We start from the raw sequence: 22,429 nt of genomic DNA, 5'->3' as shown, positions 1-22,429 counted from the left end.
TGTCAATTAGCCTATCAGAAGCTTCTAAAGCCATGACATTATTTTCTGGAATTTTCCAAGCTGTTTAAAGGCACAGTGTCACGTTCGTCACAACGATGAGACCAAGGTGCAGCGTGATAAGCATACATTCTTCTTTTAATTAACAAATAAACACTAAAGAAACTAACAAAGAAACAAAAAAAAAAAACGACTGTGACGCTATATCACACTAGTGCTGACAGGCAACTACACATAGACAATAACCCACAAAACCAAAATGGAAAATGGCAACTTAAATAGGATCCCCAATCAGAGACAACGATAAACAGCTGTCTCTGATTGGGAACCAACTCAGGCCACGATAGACCTACATATACCTAGACAAACCAAAACCCCATAGATATACATAAAAACCTAGACAAGACAAAAACAGACATACCACCCTCGTCACACCCTGACCTAACCAAAATAATAAAGAAAACAAAGATAACTAAGGTCAGGGCATGACACACAGTCAACTTAGTGTATGTAAACTTCTGACCCACTGGAATTGTGATACAGTGAATTATAAGTGAAATAATCTTTGTGCAAACAATTGTTGGAAAAATGTCTTGTGTCATGCACAAAGTAGATGTCCTAACCGACTTTCCAAAACTATAGTTTGTTAACAAGAAAAGTGGTTGAAAAGTGGTTGAAAAACTAGTTTTGATGACTCCAACCTAAGTGCATGTAAACTTCCGACTTCAACTGTATGTAAATAAGGCATTTTTGTTTTTAATACATTTGTAAAAAAACACAAAGCCTGTTTCCGCTTTGTCATTATGAGGTACTGTATGTAGATTTCTGAGATTTGTATTTTAGTTAATACATTTTTTAACAAGGCTGTAACGTAACAAAATGTGAAAAAAGTCAAGGGGTCTGAATACTATGTCTGTTTTGAGATCTGTTGTCAAGTCCATAAGAGGCTTGTCAACTCTGTCACTGATCGCTGACCCCCGTAAGATATATTATTTTGTCAATATTCTGAATAAATATTTCAAAAGCTGTTCTGAAACATGTGCTTCAACTATTTAATAATTTGCTGGGCTAGTTGACCTACGGGATGATGTTTGCTTTATAAACGTTGTTTTATGTTCTGAATCTAGAAAAACATGCCAAAATGCTAAAGAAGTTAGCCCTGAAGCATTATATAGTGCTATAAAACAAAACAAAAAGAAGTGTGGATTCATATTACAAATGTGAAAAATCTGATGTTAGAATGAAACAATCAAGTCCTCCAAACACTTGTTAAAAATAAATAGCCTTTATAGTGTCTGGCGGAGTCCAGTTTATTGCATTTTATGAAAGAAAACAAAAATTAAGTTGTTTGTTTACATGGCGTGATAGCTGATACTTTGGTCTATCAAAATGTACAGTACTTGTCAAAAGTTTGGACACACCTACTCATTCCAGCGTTTTTCTTTATCTTTACTATTTTCACACGGCAAGCGGTACCAGAGCACCAAGTCTAGGTCAAAAAAAGCTTCTTAACAGCTTCTACCCCCAAGTCATGAGACTCCTGAACAGCTAATGAAATGACTAACTGGACTATTTGCATTGTCCCCACCCCACCCACCAGTCTTACGATGCTGCAACTCTCTGTTTATTATCCATGAATAGTCACTTTACCTCTACCTACATGTACATATTACCTCAATTACCTCAAACTAACCGGTGCACCCTGCACATTGACCCTGTACCGGTAACTGCTGTATATAGCCTCGCTACTGTTATTTTAAGTTTTGCTCCTTAATTATTTGTTAATTTTCTATTTTTATTTTTCTTATTTTTTACTTCAGGTTATTTTAGTAAATACTTTTCTTAACTGCATTGTTGGTTAAGGACTTGTAAGTATTCGGCGCATGTGACAAATATAATTTGATTTGATTTTCTACATTGTAGAATAATAGTGAAGTCATCAAAACTATGAAATAACACATATATTTTATATTTGAGATGGCCACACTTTGCCTTGATGACAGCTTTGCACACTCTTGGCATTCTCTCAACCAGCTTCATGAGGTAGTCACCTGGAATGCATTTCAATTAACAGTGCCTTGTTAAAAGTTCATTTGTTGAATTTCTTTCCTTCTTAAACCTCTTAGGGATAGGCGGGACGCAAATGTCTCAACTGGCCAATTGCCAGGGAAAATGCAGAGCGCCAGTAAGACACTCAATTAAAGCTACACTCGTTGTGAATCCAGCCAAACATGTCAGATTTTTAAAATTATTTTCTGTGAAAGCATAAGAAGCTATTATCTGATAGCCTGCACCATCTGCAGCAGCAGTAAACAAATGAGTTAGCATATGTCAACCCTGCAGGCGTTACACAAAACACTGAAATAAAATATAAAACATGCATTACCTTTGACGAGCTTCTTTTGTTGGCACTCCAATGTCCCATAAACATCACAATTGGTCCATATATATCCGTAATTCCGTCCATATATATCCAAAATGTCAATTTATAAAGCGCGTTTGATCCAGAAAAAAACTGCTTACAAAAAACGCAACGTCACTACAAAATATTTCAAAAGTTGCCTATGAACTTTGCCAAAATATTTCAAACTACTTTTGAAATTCAACTTCAGGTATTTTTAAACGTTAGTTAATAATCGATCAAATTGTAGACGGGGCAATCTGTATTCAATACAGGAAAGAAAACAAACCAGCGCTGCTTTTCACATCTTGCGCAACTCACAAAAGTGTCCCCAGTTCCTAGTTGGCCTACTTCTTCATTGCACAAAGGAATAACCTCAACCAAATTCCAAAGACTGGTGACATCCAGTGGAAGCGGTAGGAACTGAAAATAGGTTCCTATGAAATATCCCTTGGCAAAGACAACTCAGGGAACAGAGAGGGGGAAAAAATAAAATTATTCTGAACAGTTAGTCCTCTGGGTTTTGCCCTCTACATAAATTCTGTTATACTCACAGACATGATTCAAACAGTTTTAGAAACCTCAGAGTGTTTTCTATCCAAATCTATGAATAATATGCATATCTTATATTCTGGCATGAGTAGCAGGAAGTTGAAATTGGACACGCTATTTATCCAAAAGTGACAGTTCTGCCCCCGAGGTTAATGCATTTGAGCCAATCAGTTGTGTTGTGACAAGGTAGGGGTGGTATACAGAAAATAGCCCTATTTGGTAAAATACCAAGTTCGTATTATGACAAGAACAGCTCAAATAAGCAAAGAGAAACGACAGTCGATCATTACTTTAAGACATGAAGGTCAGTCAATCTGGAAAAGTTGTTTCTTCAAGTGCAGTCACAAAAACCATCAAGCGCTATGATGAAACTGGCTCTCATGCGGACCGCCACAGGAAAGAAAGACCCAGAGTTACCTCTGCTGCAGAGGATAAGTTCATTAGAGTTACCAGCCTCAGAATTTGCAGCCCATATAAATGCTTCACAGAGTTCAAGTAACGGACACATCTCAACATCAACAGAGGAGACAGGCCTTCATGGTCGAATTGCTGCAAAGAAACCACTACTAAAGGACACCAATAATAAGAAGAGACTTGTTGGGCCAAGAAACACGAGCAATGGACATTACATGTGTGTAAATCTGTCCTTTGGTCTGATTAGTCTTTGTCTTTGTGAGATGCAGAGTAGGTAAATGGATGATCTCCACATGTGTGGTTCCCACCGTGAAGCATGGAGGAGGAGGTGTGATGGTGTGTGGGTGCTTTTCTGGTGACACTGTCAGTGATGTATCTAGAATTCAAGGCACACTTAACCAGCATGGCAACCACAGCATTCTGCACTGATACACCATCCCATCTGGTTTGCGCTCAGTGGGACTATAATTTGTTTTTCAATAGGACAATAACCAAAACACACCTCCAGGCTGTGTAAGGGCTATTTGACCAAGAAGGAGAGTGATGGTGCTGCATCAGATGACCTGACCTCCACAATCACCTGACAATCAACTCAATTGAGATGGTTCGGGATGAGTTGGACTGCAGAGTGAAGGAAAGCAGCCTGCATATGTGGGAACTCCTTCAAGGCTGACCTTCAAGGCTGACCTTCATGAGGAAAAGCATTCTTCATGAAGCTGTTTGAGAGCATGCCAAGAGTGTGCAAAGCTGTCAAGGCAAAGGGTGGCTACTTTGAAGAATCTCAAATATAACATATATTTTGATTTGTTTAACACTTTTTTGGTTACTACATGATTCCATATTTATTATTTCATAATTTAGATGTCTTCCCTGTTATTTTACAAGTTTGAAAATAGAAAAAATAATGAAAAACCCTCGAATGAGTAGCTGTGTCCAAACTTTTGACTGGTACTGTATATTTCAAATGTTGTTAATATTAAGACAAATATTTGTGAAAGAAAAGTTGAGATCGTACTGTCTTTCAAGAATCTCTGACCTACAGACAATAATTATATGTTGAAACAAGACAGAACTCACTTTTTTATTTAATTGAGTAATTTTCTCATCAGAAAAACAAGACTAGATGCTGTGTACATAAACGTTCAAATAGACAGTACGTGGATAGACAGTACGTCAAAAAGATATCAAATTAAGAGCACAGATACTGGTACTAGGGGCGCAAAACAAAAGGTGTACTGCCAGAGCCACAAACGTCTCCAGCTCAGATTGTCCTGGTGTTTACAAAGATGATCTTGATCATTCCCCACAAGACAGACAGCCAAGACTTAATACCATGTTGATGTACAGTATGACGTATGCACACTCTGGCCAAGTTAATCAAATTTCAATATTCCTGGAACGGGGCTCCGATCTGACCCGGGGTATTTTCTATGGCCTAAGGCCCTACCCCTCTCCTAAGACTCCTAAATACCCATATCCAATGACTTGGGAAGAGAGACTACCAGTGGGAAACATCGTGTAGGAAGCAGTCACGTTGACAAAGAGCCTGTGAGTGCTCGAGAGAATATCCATCAGCCTACAAAACATTTGGGTGGGGGTGGGGGGGGCTCCAGTACTCTTCCATATGAAGCCCCCGCTGCACCCTAACTTGAGATATGTGTGCAGTATTTGAACTTTTGTATATACATCTTCCATTGAACATAGTTTTACGAGGTTTGGCCTTGAGGCTAAGTACTTTAGGTCTCAGTGTTGAGTGTTTTCACACTAGGACTTCAACCTGGCTTAAAATCTGTTTTCCAGTCATGGCATATCCAAACCTATGCTTATGCTAGTGGACATTATATTCATTGGTTTGGGTTGAGGTAAGAGGTGTGGAAGGAGAGGAAAGGACAGTTTCAAGTATTTACTGTGTTCCATAAACACTTAGGAAACTCCAGCTCAAGACTACGTATGGCTACGACCACACCACAATTAACCACAGGGAAGGAGCAGGTCAGAGAGAAATATATGCCAAGATAAAACATTTGATGTATACATTGCAAACTCAAATCAAATTTCAAGAACTTAAGGACAAGAAATCTAAGGATAGTTCACCCAAATTACAAAATGACAAGTTTGTTTCCTTACCCTGTTAGCGTTCTATGGACAAAGTAAACCAAAAAATTGACAGTGCTACAGCTATATAGGTCTACTAATACTGGACTTAAAAAAAATAACAGATCTGATTTGTCAGGGGTTGCTGCAGCACCCATCAGCATCCCTACTTCCCGCTGCTATGGATCCAAACCTCTCTTCCAATAACAGCAAATGTTCTCCCCTCCCCACTCAAACCACGCCTCGCTAAATTCTTGCTTGAGAAATTGCTCTTTGCTAAGAAGCTATTTGTTTCATTTTTTTTACCATATTAAATTTAAACATTTACAGTAAGGTACTTAATTTTTACCCAGAAATGATTTAATATTGAGAAAAAAATGGCTGCATTGACCTTTAAGGGTGTGCAAGGCTCTGTAATGTTAAGGATACATGTTGCCCCATGTATCATTTCTGCTTACAAAAGACTGATTAATAATTTGACCCCTGACCCTAAACCCTTTCATCATAAAGCATTCAAAATGGTGAGAAAGTTCATTAGAGTAGTCATACTCTGTGTTGTGCCACCTTAGTGAATGTCCCACAAAAGTGACATAGTTACAGCCCTCAAATTTGACACCTTCTCATTAAGTGTCCAGTCGAGTCCAGCAAAGTTATCCTCAGATCAGTCTAGAGGCCCCTCCACCATTTAAAGAGTCAGCAAGAAATGTCACATGCTCTCTGCCGGTTATTAGCCAGGGGTCATGCGGTCATCTGATGTACTTACATCCCTCTGCGCTATTTACGCACAACCTGCCACCTCCGAAACCGCTACGCCATCTTGACCCGTCATGGAATGCCAGTCGCCTGCCCTAGAGCATGTTTACCTCTGCCTAGGCCCTACAGAACCAGCGTATTCGTTAAGATCATGGACATGATGTGATTGTTCAATGTATCATCATAGCCACGGGAAGTAAGGGTGCTGAGGGTGTTGCAGCACCACCTGAAAAATCGTAATGAAAAAATTATATTAAGAAGAAAGAAAAAAATGATCACAAATGTAGTGCACTGGTCCTGTACTTGTATTAGCGGAACAATATAGAGAGTCTGTAGTGCTGGAAAAACATTTTTTCTGTAATAAAGAACAGTATTTTGCAGGATTCAATAGTTGGAATTGTAAGAGTTGTTGTCCTGTCATTTTCTCTGGGATTGTCATTCTAATGGAATCAGAAAGAACAAAACCCTGTCCTCAAACATTTACATCAAAAGGTGCAAAGATAGTTGAAGTCGGAAGTTTACATGCACCTTAGCCACATACTTTTAAACTCAGTTTTTCACAATTCCTGACATTTAATCCTTGTAAAAATTCCCTGTCTTAGGTCAGTTAGGATCACCACTTTATTTTAAGAATGTGAAATGTCATAATAATAGTAGAGAGAATGATTTATTTCAGCTTTTATTTCTTTCATCACATTTCCAGTGGGTCAGAAGTTTACATACACTCAATTAGAATTTGGTAGCAGTATTTGGTAGCATTGCCTTTATATTGTTTAACCTGGGTCAAACATTTTGGGTAGTCTTCCACAAGCTTCCCACAATAAGTTGGGTGAACTTTCGCCCATTCTTCCTGACAGAGCTGGTGAAACTGAGTCAGGTTTGTAGGCCTCCTTGCTCGCACACGCTTTTTCAGTTCTGACCACAAATATTCTATAGGATTGAGGTCAGGGCTTTGTGATGGCCACTCCAATGCCTTGACTTTGTTGTCCTTAAGCCATTTTGCAACAACTTTGGAAGTATGCTTGGGCCATTTGGAAGACCCATTTGCGATCAAGCTTTAACTTCCTGACTGATGTCTTGAGATGTCTTCAATATATCCACATAATTTTCCATCCTTATGATGCCATCTATTTTTTGAAGTGCACCAGTCCCCCCTGCAGCAAAGCACCCCCACAACATGATGCTGTCACCCCCGTGTTTCACGGTTGGGATGGTGTTCTTCGGCTTGCAAGCATTCCCCTTTTTCCTCCAAACATAACGATGGCCATTATGGCCAAACAGTTCTATTTTTGTTTCATCACACCAGAGGACATTTCTCCAAAAAGTACAATCTTTGTCCCCATGTGCAGTTGCAAACCGTAGTCTGGCTTTTTATGGCGGTTATGGAGCAGTGGCTTCCTCCCTGCTGTGGCCTTTCAGGTTATGTCGATATAGGACTTGTTTTACTGTGGATATAGATACTTTTGTACCTGTTTCACCCAGTATCCTTACAAGGTCCTTTGCTGTTGTTCTGGGATTGATTTGCACTTTTCGCACCAAAGTACGTTCATTTCTGAGCGGTATGGCGGCTGCGTGGTCCCATGATGTTTATACTTGCGTGCTATTGTTTGTATAGATGAATGTGGTACCTTCAGGCGTTTGGAAATTGCTCCCAAGGATGAACCAGACAAGTGGAATTTAAAAAAAATAGTTCTGAGATCTTGGCTGAATTCTTTTGATTTTTCCATGATGTCAACCAAAGAGGCACTGAGTTTGAAGGTAGGCCTTGAAATACATCCACAGGTACACCTCCAATTGACTCAAATTATGTCAATTAGCCTATCAGAAGCTTCTAAAGCCATGACATAATTTTCAGTAATTTTCCAAGCTGTTTAAAGGCTCAGTCAACTTAGTGTATGTACACTTCTGACCCACTGGAATTGTGATACAGTGAAATAATCTGTGTGTAACCAATTGTTGGAAAAATTACTTTGTGTCATGCACAAAGTAGATGTCCTAACTGACTTGCCAAAACTATAGTTTGTTAACAATTTGTGGATCGGTTGAAAAACTAGTTTTGATGACTCCAACCTAAGTGTATGTAAACTTCCGACTTCAACTGTATGGGCAAAGACACAAAACATCCACATCAAAGTGCTGAAGTGCGTAACGCGTAAAAATCGTCTATCCTTGGTTGCAACACTCACTACCGAGTTTCAAACTGCCTCTGGTAGCAATGTCAGCACAAGAACTGTTCATCGGGTGCTTCATGAAATGGGTTTCCATGGCCTAGCTGCCGCACACAAGCCTAGGATCACCATGCGCAATGCCAAGTGTCGGCTGGAGTGGTGTAAAGCCTGCCGCCATTGGACTGGAGCAGTGGACTCGTTCTCTAGAGTGATGAATCATGCTTCACCATCTGGCAGTCAGACAAATCTGGGTTTGGCGGATGACAGGAGAACCCTACCTGTCCGAATGCATAGTGCCAATTGTAAAGTTTGGTGGAGGAGTAATGGTCTGGGGCTGTTTTTCATTGTTCAGGCTAGGCCCCTTAGTTCCAGTGAAGGTGAATCTTAACTCTACACCATACAATGGCATTCTAGATAATTCTGTGCTTCCAATTTTGTGGCAACAGTTTGGGGAAGGCCCTTTACTTTTCTAGCATGACAATGCCCCCGTGCACAAAGCGAGGTCCATACATAAATGGTTTGTTGAGATCGGTGTGCTAGAACTTGAGTGGCCTGCACAGAGCCCTGACCTCAATCCCACCGAACACCTTTGGGATGAATTGGAACGCCAACTGTGAGCCAGGCCTAATCTCCCAACATCAGTGCCTGACCTCACTAATGCTTATGACTGAATGGAAGCAAGTCCCCGCAGCGATGTTCCAACATCTAGTGGAAAGCCTTCCCAGAAGAGTGGAGGCTGTTATTATACATACGCTGGTCATCTGGGTTTGTACCTAAAGACTTTCCATCACCATAAAGAAAAACTATGCACAATACAGTAATTGAATACATTGAGACATCAAGTGGTTTATGTGATGTGGCTCAGTTGGTAGAGCTAGGGTTGTGGGTTCGATTCCCACAGAGGTCCAGTATGAAAATGTATGCACTCACTACTGTAAGTTGCTCTGGATAAGAGTCTACTAAAATGGAAAGGCATGAATAGACCATTTCAGTTTGAGAAATTAGTTGGATTTGCAAAGTATTTCAAGAAACTGCAAAACACATCATGTATTTTCAGATGGACTTTGGTACAGATCACTCACTACAAATGGTAAACAAAAAGTGTAAATTCAACCCCAATGTGAAATTTTAAGAATTTGGAAAAGGAGATTAGGCAAATCTAGAAAATGTTTAAAGCTGCTTCTGTACTTCTAGTGAAAACTAACATCTAATGCTGCGATGTTGCAAATGTCAGACAGCCAAGGTTATACAAATCTCCGCTGTTGAAAACAAATGTTAGTCTAGATGCCTTTTATAGTGAACAAGTTTGAAGTGCCTGGCTGGGCTGATGAGTGGATTGTGCAGTCAGATGGAACAGAGCAAAGCTCTGTATATACTGTACTCGATATACTGTACCATCTACTGTATCTTGCCTATGCTGCTCTGTACCATCACTCATCCATATATCTTTATGTACATATTCTTTATCCCCTTACACTGTGTATAAGACAGTAGTTTTGAATTGTTAGTTAGATTACTTGGTTATTACTGCATTGTCGGAACTAGAAGCACAAGCATTTCGCAACACTCGCATTAACATCTGCTAACCATGTTTATGTGACAAATAAATTTGATTTGATCAGAGCAGAGACCTTTCAACGTCATACGGTAAATTTAGCCGGTGGTATCTTGTGGAATAGACACCGGCTGAAATGCAGTTAACCAGCATTAGACCCACCTGAGGCAGTCAAGGACCACTAGTATTTCTAGGCAGAGTACTTCAGTAATGCACCATGCTGAAAAATCTGTGTTATGCCAGCCCCCCAGCACAAAGAGAATCCCACTGGTCATGTTCATATTGCGGCTATGTTTTGAGAAGCCTGGATTGTGCAACTTTATGTCAGTCTCATTCATAGCACCAGAAGAGACACCACAGCTGGCTAGGTGATCGATTAGCCAAAAGCGCTTGTACAAAACTAGTGGCAAGTCAACTTCTTACCATTAAAACATTTGCAATCTAGTCAAATTCCAATTTTTCTAAATTAGTCACCAACTTGAGTTGCGTGTAATGCAGTTGAACCCAGATTGGAAAACATTTGAATTAATATTTAAACACTTGACAAGTCGGTTTAAAATGTTTTATTGTCAAAAATACAAGATTCCCACTTCCTTCAAAAGGAATTTTAAAATCCTCAGTTGCTTAAACAGCACTGCAACAGTGAATTGAGAACAGCATTGTAACGACAGAAAATATGGTATTAAAAAGGAAAGCTCTACAGAAATCCCGTGGAGCTTGGATCTAAACAAGTGCAAAAAAAAGGAACTGATTAACATTTTCTAAATGGCAGTTTAAGGCATCGAGGTTGGAGAGCCTGCGCCATTGATGAGCAGCATGTTCACAAGGACAAACATTCAATGACTCGCTAACAAACACATACCCGCAAATCAGCATTGAACACTTACATTATGGCCCCTGACCACATTCCAGGTCCTGTTCCTCTAGGAGTGTTCACTTTGCTGAACATAGTGGACAAATCTGGAAACAAACTCCAGACTGATGCAACTTCAAAGTGGCTAGTGACTGAACAAACACACTTACTAAAATGTGGAAAACCAGGACATCAAAACATTAAACATGAATTGCCAAATCTTTATAATTTTGAATTATGAGTAGGACAATTATTGATTACCAAAGACTCTCTAAAGGGCAGCAGGTAGCCTAGCGGTTAGAGCGTACAGCCAGCACTGAAAGGTCACTGGTTTGAATACCAGAGCAGACAAGGTGAAAAATAAAAGCTGTCAATGTGCCCTTGAGCAAGGCACTTAACCCCGTAAAACACCCATCTGGTGTATGTGACAATATAAATATATTCAGAATGTTACATTTAACTTCAGCTGATTGGAAAAGCTTGTTCAAATATTGTGAAGTCAATGACAGTTATGCTAATCTTGTTCAGGCATTAGACCATAATCCATTACAGTAACCAAGCCTGCCCATTTAGAATAATAAGCTGTACCATTCTGGTCATTGGAACAGACAGGCTGGTTGACCGGCCTTTGGACACCTCCGATAACCTTCGTATACCAGCACGCCATCACTTGACAAACTGTAATCATACAAAACAAACAAAAGACCCTCCAGGAGTGATTTTTCATTCACACTCAAGTGTAGAAGTGCATTGTACCCTTACCCCCCCCCCCCAAAGAGTCCCACCTTCCGCCATTGCCTCAGTACTCTTCTACCACGGTACCAGCCGAGGAGGAGTAGAGCTTCTTTTTGATGAGCCGGAAGCCCGGACTGAGTTTCAGCACATGCCTGAAGCCTGGAGTGAAACAGGCACCAATGTGCAGGAAGTCTCTGAGGCTGGGCCAAGCACTGCCATCCTGTTTGAACACCAGTGTCAGTTCAAAAGTGGGCACCACATCTGCGTTATACACAATGCGCTCCAGCTGCTTGCAGCACTTCTCCTGTTCCAGGTGCACGTAGAGCACACAGCCACGCATGCCACATGGCTCGCCCGATGACAGGCGGAGGACATCACGCGCTATCCTCCGAGTGAGCTTCTCCGGGACCAGCACCTTTGAGCAGTGCAGCGTGGTCTTTTTGGCCCGCGACAGGCAGGTCTCGAACATCTTGGCCAGCTGCTGACATGTCCTGTCCTCAGACACCTCCACATTCAGGTGGGGTTCAGCCAGACAGTGGTCCCAGAAATCCAGCTCTAATTGAAGACAAAAATACAATAGTTGAGTGAAGGTGCAAGGCAAAAGCACATTATGGAACAAACACTGAACAACATTTGATGTGTCTCCATAAAGTACAACTTTCATTAACAAATAAACTGAGTCCTGTAGGCTAGCACAGAGCTGATGAGAAAAGATGACTTCATCTTTTGTTGACTTCACCATCCACTCCCCTCCCACCCTCCTGCGCCATTCTTCCCTGCAGCTATGCACCAATATTGAAGTAAACAAGCGCTGGAGACTATAGAAATAACCAGTTGCAAAATAGGCCTACACATGAAAGTATACATTGTAGAATAATAATACTACTTCCAAGCTTACCATTGTCGATACAAGCCTGTTCGTATCTACGGTCAACCAATTCTGATATGCATTCAGCGTTTTTACTGTTCAGTGTGCTTGTAGCAACAACCATAGTGACACACCGTTTGTTCCTTTTTAAAGTGCTGTAAAAAAAAACAAAAAAACGGGAAAATGTTCAATAATAATTTAGCAACAATTTGCAAGCCAACTTGGCATAGACAGTCTACATAACTTAAAAGCTTTTTTTTTGATGACAAGTTGACGAAAGTTGGATGGAATCAAATTGTTAACTTGCATCTAGATAACGTTACAACCAAGTTAACGTAACCTAGCTAATGTTTCGAAAACTTTGTATAATAACATTTGATTAGTCCTCATGGTGTAGCAGAACATTTGCTTGCAGAGTATTACATGATTATCGCATAAAAGAGATGTCTTACCTTGATGTTTGCCCAAAATAAATAACTTAGTTTTTTTAAATAAATGTTCTCTTACATAAATACTTCCCCCACATAGGGTCAACAATAATATTTTCTCCACCACAACCACACTGACATCAACAATGTCTACAGCTCGAGAAAAGGGTCGGGGAATATTTATACCGTTCTCCTGACAGCTGACGCAGCTTTGACCAATCGGAATCATTTTATCATTCTGGTACTGGCTGAAGTTTACCAAGCAACACACCTCGCGCTTGTCAGGGCGCTCAGATAGCGTCTGCCCAGAGGCACATGATTGGCCACGGAAAAAATTGCGTCAACCAATAATCAAGAAACATTACTTTGTTGCTAACTGCATTTTGCAATTACTCGCTCACCTGCGATAATTCATCAGGGAAAAAGGGTTAGTAGTCAAATTATTACCATAAGGACCATATTCAACAGGTAGTCTCTTAAACTCATGTATTTTTTTGTACTTCAATGTTCAGAATTTAATGAGATGTGTGCATATCAATGGTTGCTACCTTAATTTTTGTGTCTATCTATAACATGATATTATTAGTGGCTAAGAAATGTATGAACGGATGGATTGCACATTCATTTTGCACTCTGGGTACATTTTAGAGGTGGAGTAATGGATCTAAAATGGTTTGACGCTCTCCTAAATTTAATTAAGAAAACTGAGCATAAAATTTGACGAGACAGTTGCTTCCAGACACCTCTGGAAATGGGATCTGGGGAGCCTCACTGAGCAGCTTCCCAAAGTCATGGATTGAAATTGGTGGAAAGTATAATAGAACACATGACGACTCACACAAAATTATTCCGCTGCTCTGTCATTCACTACATACTTTAGTCTGAGACAGCCATCATTGAAGTCGTTTGTATTGATGAGTACAACAAGGGGTATTTTACAAACAAAGTCATCAGTGATTGGATCATCTCTAACCAATCAGAGTATCAAAGCCAATGATGAATTTTCAAACTGCCGCTTTAGCCACGTGTGTTCTGGCTTTAGCCCAACCCATCGGGTTCGGGATCAATCAGATAGCCCCGAATGTGTTAACATTTGTCGATCAGGGAGGTACTCAGATCCAGACTCATTGCGTAGAAGAAACTAACGTCTGTGGGCGTGGTGTAGCGTTTGGCTGGAGCAAGGAATCTGTGTAGCCAGGCAAATCAAGATAAGTGCAGTATGGTATGTTTTCTTTGGTCTCCTGTGCAACAGAAGACTGTTAGTCCACTGAGCTAGCCTAGCGTTGACTTGGGGAATTTACACATGTTTTCATTAACTCATCACATGAGCATTACTCACCAAACCACCTAAATTACACTTCACCCCCGTTTGCCATCCTCTTTCTCAGAGACCCATGCCGGTCACGGAACCAATGTGACAGACTGGGCTTGAACCCAGGAGTCCTGTGTCAGAACGATTGGGAACTATTTCAAGCTGGGATGATTCTTACATGACATTCTGCACGGCACAAGACTCTGAGCTAAATCCTCAGCTCAGGAAGCAATCACTAGTCTTCAGTTCTCAGGCAAAGTTACTCATCACAAACTTATGCAGTATGGAGAGACACGGGCAGGTTTGTGTGCATTGTTCAATAAGATGTTTGAAGAGTGATGTTTAACTGTAGCTGCAGCGCAACAGCCACACTCTGGGAATCCATTATCAATCCCTCTCAACAGCCATTTGATTTCCCCCATGCAATCTGACTCTCCAGGCCTGGCCCTCCCTCTTTACAGCTGAGGGTAATGGAATCCAATGCACCAGGGAGCTCTGGCTGTCACATGGATAGAACAAGATACCCCTAAAAAAACACAGTCACATGCATTGCCAGTGCAACTGGAGACTAGAAGAACAGTTAACATTGCTAATGTTTTAAATTTAATAAGGGCATTACACAACAGCCAGACTAATATTCGCTGATAAGGATGCCACTATCACATGCTAATCGCAACTAGGAAACTTGGAAATGTCCGACTTGCTAACTGGTTGTAGTTACACACGTACCGTGTTCATGACTCACAAACAGGGTTGCCAGGTCCCTCTTGCAGAATTCCCAAAAAATCCCCTTCAAGGCCATTTCCCCCCACATCTGTATAAAGTCAAGTTCCGCCCTCTTTAGTTACCAATGCGAGGTCAGACAGTTTTCCCCCAGTGAATAATAACAAAGCAAAAACAGGTTTTTAGAAATATTTGCAAATGTATAAAAAAAAAAGAAACATCACATTTACGTATGTATTCAGACCTTTTACTCATTACGTTGTTGAAGCACCTTTGGCAGCGATTCGAGTCTACTAGGGTATGACGCTATAAGCTTGGCACACCTGTATTTGGGAAGTTTCTCACATTCTTCTCTGCAGATCCTCTCAAGCTCTGTCAGGTTAGATGGGGAGCTACTCCTGCAGTATCTTGGCTTTGTGCTTAGGGTCGTTGTCATGTTGGAAGGTGAACCTTCACCTCAGTCTGAGGTCCTGAGTGCTCTGGAGCAGGTATTCATCAAGGATCTCTGTACTTTGCTCCGTTCATCTTTCCCTCGTTCCTGACCAGTCTCCAGTCCCTGCCGCTGAAAAACATCCCCACAGCATGATGCTGCCACCACCATGCTTCACTGTAGGGATGGTGCCAGTTTTCCTCCAGATGTGATGCTTGGCATTTCAATCCTTGTTTCATCAGACCAGAGAATCTTGTTTCTCATGGTCTGAAAGTCTTTAGGTACCTTTTGGCAAACTCCAGGCGGGCTGTCATGTGCCTTTTACAGAGGAGTGGCTTTCGTCTGGCCACTCTACCATAAAGGCCTGATTGGAAGGGCCTTGGTCCCCTACCTGACCAAGGCCCTTCTCCCCCAATTGCTCAGTTTGGCCGGGCTGCCAGCTCTACGAAGAGTTTTGGTGGTTCCAAGCTTCTTCCATTTAAATATGATGGAGGTCACTGTGTTCTTGGGGACCTTCAATGCTGTAGAAATGTTTTGGTACCTTTCCCCAGATCTGTGCCTCGATACAATCCTGTCTTGGAGCGCTACCGACAATTCCTTCAACCTCATGGCTTGGTTTTTGCTCTGACATGCAAGGGTCAACTGTGGCACCTTGTAAAGAAAGGTGTGTGCTTTCCAAATCATGTCCAATCAATTTAATTCATTACAGGTGGACTCCAATCAAGTTGTACACACATCTCAAGGATGATCAAACAGGATGCACCTGAGCTCAATTTCAAAGGGTCTGAATACTTACCTAAAAAATAACTTATTTACATATTTTTTTTTAAATGTGCAAACATTTCTAAAAACCTGTTTTCCCTTTGTCATTGTGGGATATTATGTGTAGATTGATGAGGACAAAAATGTATTTAATCCATTTTAGAATAAGGCTGTAATGTAACAAAATGTGGGAAAAGTCAAGGGGTCTGAATACTTTCCTAATGCAGTGTATCTCCCTGTATCTCTCTGCAGGCCTACAGTACACAGGCACACCCTCTCCATCTATCTCCTACAGCCCTCTTGCGCCATTTGGCGATCTTTACAACTTCTCTCTTCTCCTCCATCTCAGCCTTCACCCTGGTCACTTCCTTCTCTGAAATGAGCAGTTATTGAGAGGCATTGTGGTTATACCAAAACAACAATGTTTAACTCTGCCCCCTGCCGGTTCAGTGTTCAATTTCAATTGAATCATGAGCAGATTGGGTTTGGGTGTACTCTGCACTGCACTTCCTCATTCAAGCAAATTACTTGCAATGTCTTAAATTCCAAACCACATTTTGTGTGAGAGCTAACATTGTGTGATAGCATTTTTCGCTAACCCCAACTTATAAATTGGAGAATCCGGCTTTAGAGGCCTGGTTGAATAAAATATATTAAGAAAATATAACTTTTTAATAGACAGAACTGTATTTGGCACTATGGTCTGTCAAAGACTTTGAAATGGCTGTAATAAGGGCAATAGTCTTCAGTCCCTCAGTTTGCCTGTGTGACCTTCAGTTTTAGTGAGCAAGGCGAGCGCTGCCAAACTCTGCCTGTGAAATATTTCCATTTGTCGAATAAGCTTCCCTGAATGAGGCAAAAGTATCCCTGGTTGAGCTTCACATTACTAATCCAGTGCAATGGAGGCGGATCCTCTTGTTATCTCCCTGCCCAAGGGGTCTGGTATGCTGGCACCCATTTCTTCTCAGCGATTCATGACTCCTATTGCATCCCCTGACCTTCTTGTAGAATCTAACAGGAGGCCCAGCATGCCTCTTCTGTTGGGTTGCATTTCTCTTCTATGGTATAATGGCTTTTGCAACAATCAAATCAAATCACATTTTATTTGTCACATACACATGGTTAGCAGATGTTAATGCGAGTGTAGCGAAATGCTTGTGCTTCTAGTTCCGACAATGCATTAATAACCAACGAGTAATCTAACCTAACAACTCCACAACTCCTACCTTATACACACAAGTGTAAAGGGATAAAGAATATGTACATAAAGATATATGAATGAGTGATGGTACAGAACGGCATAGGCAAGATGCAGTAGATGGTATCGAGTACAGTATATACAGTGGGGCAAAAAAGTATTTCGTCAGCCACCAATTGTGCAAGTTCTCCCACTTAAAAAGATGAGAGAGGCCTGTAATTTTCATCATAGGTACACTTCAACTATGACAGACAAAATGAGAAAACAAAATCTAGAAATTCACATTGTAGGATTTTTTATTTATTTATTTGCAAATTATGGTGGAAAATAAGTATTTGGTCAATAACAAAAGTTTATCTCAATACTTTGTTATATACCCTTTGTTGGCAATGACAGAGGTCAAACGTTTTCTTTAAGTCTTCACAAGGTTTCCACACACTGTTGCTGGTATTTTGGCCCATTCCTCCATGCAGATCTCCTCTAGAGCAGTGATGTTTTGGGGCTGTTGCTGGGCAACACGGACTTTCAACTCCCTCCAAAGATTTTCTATGGGGTTGAGATCTGGAGACTGGCTAGGCCACTCCAGGACCTTGAAATGCTTCTTACGAAGCCACTCCTTCGTTGCCCGGGTGGTGTGTTTGGGATCATTGGTGTGTTTGGGATCATTGTCATGCTGAAAGACCCAGCCACATTTCATGTTCAATGTCCTTGCTGGTGGAAGGAGGTTTCACTCAAAATCTCACGATACATGGCCCCATTCATTCTTTCCTTTACACGGATCAGTCGTCCTGGTCCCTTTGCAGAAAAACAGCCCCAAAGCATGATGTTTCCACCCCCATGCTTCACAGTAGGTATGGTGTTCTTTGGATGCGACTCAGCATTCTTTGTCCTCCAAACACGACGAGTTGAGTTTTTACCAAAAAGTTCTATTTTGGTTTCATCTGACCATATGACATTCTCCCAATCTTCTTTTGGATCATCCAAATGTTCTCTAGCAAACTTCAGACGGGCCTGGACATGTACTGGCTTAAGCAGGGGGACACATCTGGCACTGCAGGATTTGAGTCCCTGGTGGCGTAGTGTGTTATTGATGGTAGGCTTTGTTACTTGGGGTCCCAGCTCTCTGCAGGTCATTTACTAGGTCCCCCCGTGTGGTTCTGGGATTTTTGCTCACCATTCTTGTGATCATTTTGACCCCACGGGGTGATATCTTGCGTGGAGCCCCAGATCGAGGGAGATTATCAGTGGTCTTGTATGTCTTCCATTTCCTAATAATTGCTCCCACAGTTGATTTCTTCAAACCAAGCTGCTTACCTATTGCAGATTCAGTCTTCCCAGCCTGGTGCAGGTCTACAATTTTGTTTCTGGTGTCCTTTGACAGCTCTTTGGTCTTGGCCATAGTGGAGTTTGGAGTGTGACTGTTTGAGGTTGTGGACAGGTGTATTTTATACTGATAACAAGTTCAAACAGGTGCCCTTAATACAGGTAACGAGTGGAGGACAGAGGAGCCTCTTAAAAAAGAAGTTACAGGTCTGTGAGAGCCAGAAATCTTGCTTGTTTGTAGGTGACCAAATACTTATTGTCCACCATAATTTGCAAATAAATTCATTAAAAATCCTACAATGTGATTTTCTTCATTTTTTTCTTCCTTTTGTCTGTCATCGTTGAAGTGTACCTATGATGAAAATTACAGGCCTCTCTCATCTTTTTAAGTGGGAGAACCTGCACAATTGGTAGCTGACTAAATACTTTTTTGCCCCACTGTAAGTATTCATACCCCTTTGCTATGCCACTCCATATTGAGCTGAAAGGTGCATCCAATTTTCTTTTATCATCCTTGAGATGTCACTACACCTTGATTGGAGTCCAACACTGGCCAATTCAATTGTTCAGAAATTATTTAGAAAGACACACCTGTCTATTTAAAGTCCCACAGTTGACAGTGCATGTCAGAACAGAAACCAAGACATGAGGTTGAAGGAATTGTCCTTAGAGCTCCCAGACAGGATTGTGTCAAGACATAGATCATAGATCAGCATTGACGATCCCCAAGAACACAGCGGCCTCCATCATTCTTAAATGGAAGACGTCCAAGGACTGTCTGTAAATCCCTGAGATAGAATTGTGATGAGGCATATATCTAGGGAAGGGTATAAAACAATTTCTTTTTTTCAATTTAAAGTTTTATTAAGTTTTCTTGTTTTTCATTCAACCAACAAAACACATTCCACATTCACAGATATGACAGGCTTTAAAAAATTGTAAAAAATAATAATACTTTTGAAAAAATAAAAATACAATTAAAATGAATGATAAAGTCAAATAAAAGCATTTATTTTTTTTAATCTATATATTTTCCTTGGTACATATATATATATATATATATATATATATATATATATATATATATATATATATATATATATATATATATATATATATATATATATATATATATACGTACATACATACGCACATATACATACACACACACATACGCACACGTACTCAAAAACTAAATGAAAAAAAAATAATAATAAAAAAATTAAATAAATAACATATAACACTTGCAGCAGCACTATCAAGGTTCTTATCAGCTATTTCAAGCATTCGCTGAGACGACGGGCCAATAATTCGTTTTTAGGTTTTACAGTACCTTACACAACATGTATCTGCGCATTTCCCTAGTCACCCCGTTCACTCTGTCCAGTTTGAAATATAGTTGAATAGTGGAGACCAGAGTCTATCAAACTTGGGCTGTCTCTTGTGGAGGTCATAAGTGATCTTTTCAAGAGGAAGAAAGTCAACAATCTGGTCAATCCACATTTTAAATGTAGGAGGGGTATTAGAGGCCCACAATAGACTAATACATTTCTTAGCAAAGTATGTAATAGTCATAAGCAAATTTTCTCTGTCAGGATCAATGACAAAGTCCTGCTGGGCATTAAGAAGATAGATACACGGGTTCATATCAAACTGTACCTCTAGTATTTTCTGTGCAGCAGTATGTACAGATTGCCAGAATCTGGCAATCTCCCTACAGCTCCAAAATACATGCATATAGGTTCCGCTTTCAGAGGTACATCTTTTACAGTTAGGAGACATATCTGTTTTCATTCTATGGAGTCTCAAAGGAGTATAGTAAAATTTGTACAAACATTTGTAATTAGATTCTTTCATTTTTACACTGGTAGAGGAGCAGTATACCCTGTCGCAAACTTCCGCCCATAACTCATCACTGATAGTCAGACCAAGGTCCTTTTCCCAGATTATTTTCAAAGGAGTAAAGGAGGAGCTTCCTTTCTCAGAAAGGAGTCTATCGATGTATGATATTTTGCCTTTAATGGATTGTGCTGTGACAAGAAGGGTTTCAACTTCATTCAACTGAGTTCTAAACCTCCTCTTGGAGGTAAATGAGGAAATCACATGTCTAATTTGAAGATATTTGAAAAAATGGGATCTTGGCACATCGAATTCACTGCAGAGCTCTTGAAAGGATTTCAGTGTAGTGGTTTTCTGATGAAATAGGTCTGAAAAGGTCCTGATTCCTAGAGTATGCCAAAGATTAAAGTTGGCATCCCTCAGGGCTTTTGGCAAGTCTGGGTTGCCTACTATAGGCGAGTGAGAACATATTTGGGAGGAAATGCCATAAAACAATTTCTATAGTGTTGACATATTCCAAGAGCACATCATTGGGAAATTGAAAAAAATATGGAATTACCCAGGCTATGCCTAGAGCTGGCCATCCAACCAATTTGAGCAACCGGGCAAGAAGGACCTTGGTCAGGGAGGTGACCAAGAAACCAATGACCACTCTGAGATAACTACAGAGTTCCTTGGCTGAGATGGGAGAACCTGCCAGAAGGACAACAGTCTCTACAGCACTTCACCAATCTGTGCTTTATGGGAGGGTGGCCAGATGGAAGCCACTCCTGAGAAAAGGGCATATGACAGCACGCCTGGAGTTTGCAAAAAGACACATGAAAGACTGTGAGAGCACAAGTCAAAAGATTATGTGGTCTGATGAAACAAAAATTGTACTCTTTGTCCTGAATGCAAAGTGCTATGTTTGGAGAAAACCAGGCATAGCTCATTACCCATTCAACACATTCCTACCGTGCTTTTCAGTGGCAGGGACTGGGAGACTGGTAAGGACAGAGGGAACAATGAATGGACCCATATACAGGCAAATCCTTGATGAGAACCTGCTTCAGAGTGCAAACAACCATAGACTGGGGGCGAAGATTTTACTTTCCAACAGGACAATGACCCCAAACATGCAGCCAAAGCAATAGAGGTGACCCAGTGCCATGTTGAGATGGTTGAGGGTTGACAAGAGATTAACTACTTCTCTTCTAGTTTTTATGATAAATATTACTGTGACAAATTCCAGATTGTTTGCATAATCGAATAACATTCAGCTCAGACACCTGTACATTCCCCACAAGACATGCCACCAGGGGTCTCTTCACAGTCCCCAAGTCCAAAACAAAAATTCACGGCAACACACAGTTTTATACAGAGCCATGATTCTAATGGCACTCCCATGTCCAATTACTCAAGCAAACAATGAAATGACCTTTAAAAAAATGGATTAAACAACTCATGGAACCGCGGGGACTGTGACACACACACATACTTTTTCAGTTGTATTGTTTGTATTCCTTTTTTAGTTGTATTGCATATCGTTGTATTTAAAATGTGTTTTGTTACTTTTCATGTTTTGTGGACCCCAGGAAGAGGGGTCTCTTCTTACCTCTTCTGCAAAACCTAATTAACAAATGGCAATGAGTAGCTAAGCTCCATGGGTAGGGAGTTATAGTAGTCTATGAGGTGTCCTCTGGGGTCATTCCCTGGCTCATATCTTTGAATGTTTTAATACATATTAACGTTGTATCATGCTCTTTTTTGTTGAGGAGTCAGTGTGATTGTTGGTCTGGCTGGTGTATCATAGTGTTCCTAGTCAGCATTCTCGGAGAGAACTGGAGTACATCCAAATAGTCTCATATGTTCCACCTGCCCAATAAGAGAGTATTCCTTGGAGTCTGTCCACCCTTTCTATCAGGGCCTGCACTGAGAGGTTGAGTGTCTGGATGGACAACAACTCTATGCTTACCTTTGAAGACCTACATATCGCAGACGCTCCTTCCTCATCATCACCAGTTGCACTAGCAGCACTCTTCAGC

The 22,429-nt window shown here is 40.7% G+C and overlaps 1 protein-coding gene across 1 annotated transcript; it reads right to left on the bottom strand.

The window, feature by feature from the left end:
* Positions 1 to 10,482: 10,482 nt before the first annotated feature.
* Positions 10,483 to 12,994, bottom strand: LOC110500632 (DNA damage-inducible transcript 4-like protein). The gene is made up of 3 exons (XM_036958096.1): positions 12,843 to 12,994; positions 12,421 to 12,545; positions 10,483 to 12,077 (listed from the first exon to the last, which is right to left on the bottom strand). Exons 2-3 carry the CDS (start codon positions 12,512 to 12,514, stop codon positions 11,587 to 11,589), a joined length of 585 nt encoding a protein of 194 aa, XP_036813991.1. The 5' UTR covers positions 12,515 to 12,545; positions 12,843 to 12,994; the 3' UTR covers positions 10,483 to 11,586.
* Between the last annotated feature and the right edge of the window lie 9,435 nt (positions 12,995 to 22,429).

The sequence above is a fragment of the Oncorhynchus mykiss genome, chromosome 21 (genome assembly GCF_013265735.2).
Source record: "Oncorhynchus mykiss isolate Arlee chromosome 21, USDA_OmykA_1.1, whole genome shotgun sequence".
In the NCBI taxonomy this organism is placed as follows: Eukaryota; Metazoa; Chordata; class Actinopteri; order Salmoniformes; family Salmonidae; genus Oncorhynchus; species Oncorhynchus mykiss.
This window is presented reverse-complemented; position numbering and strand designations above follow the sequence as displayed.

What these genes read in the sequence shown, in the direction of transcription:
- LOC110500632 (XM_036958096.1), bottom strand. Translation starts at nt 12,514, where the DNA reads ATGGTTGTTGCTACAAGCACACTGAACAGTAAAAACGCTGAATGCATA. An exon ending in ACAGGCTTGTATCGACAATG is followed by an intron (nt 12,078 to 12,420) that starts GTAAGCTTGGAA and finishes GTCTTCAATTAG; the next exon opens with AGCTGGATTTCTGGGACCAC.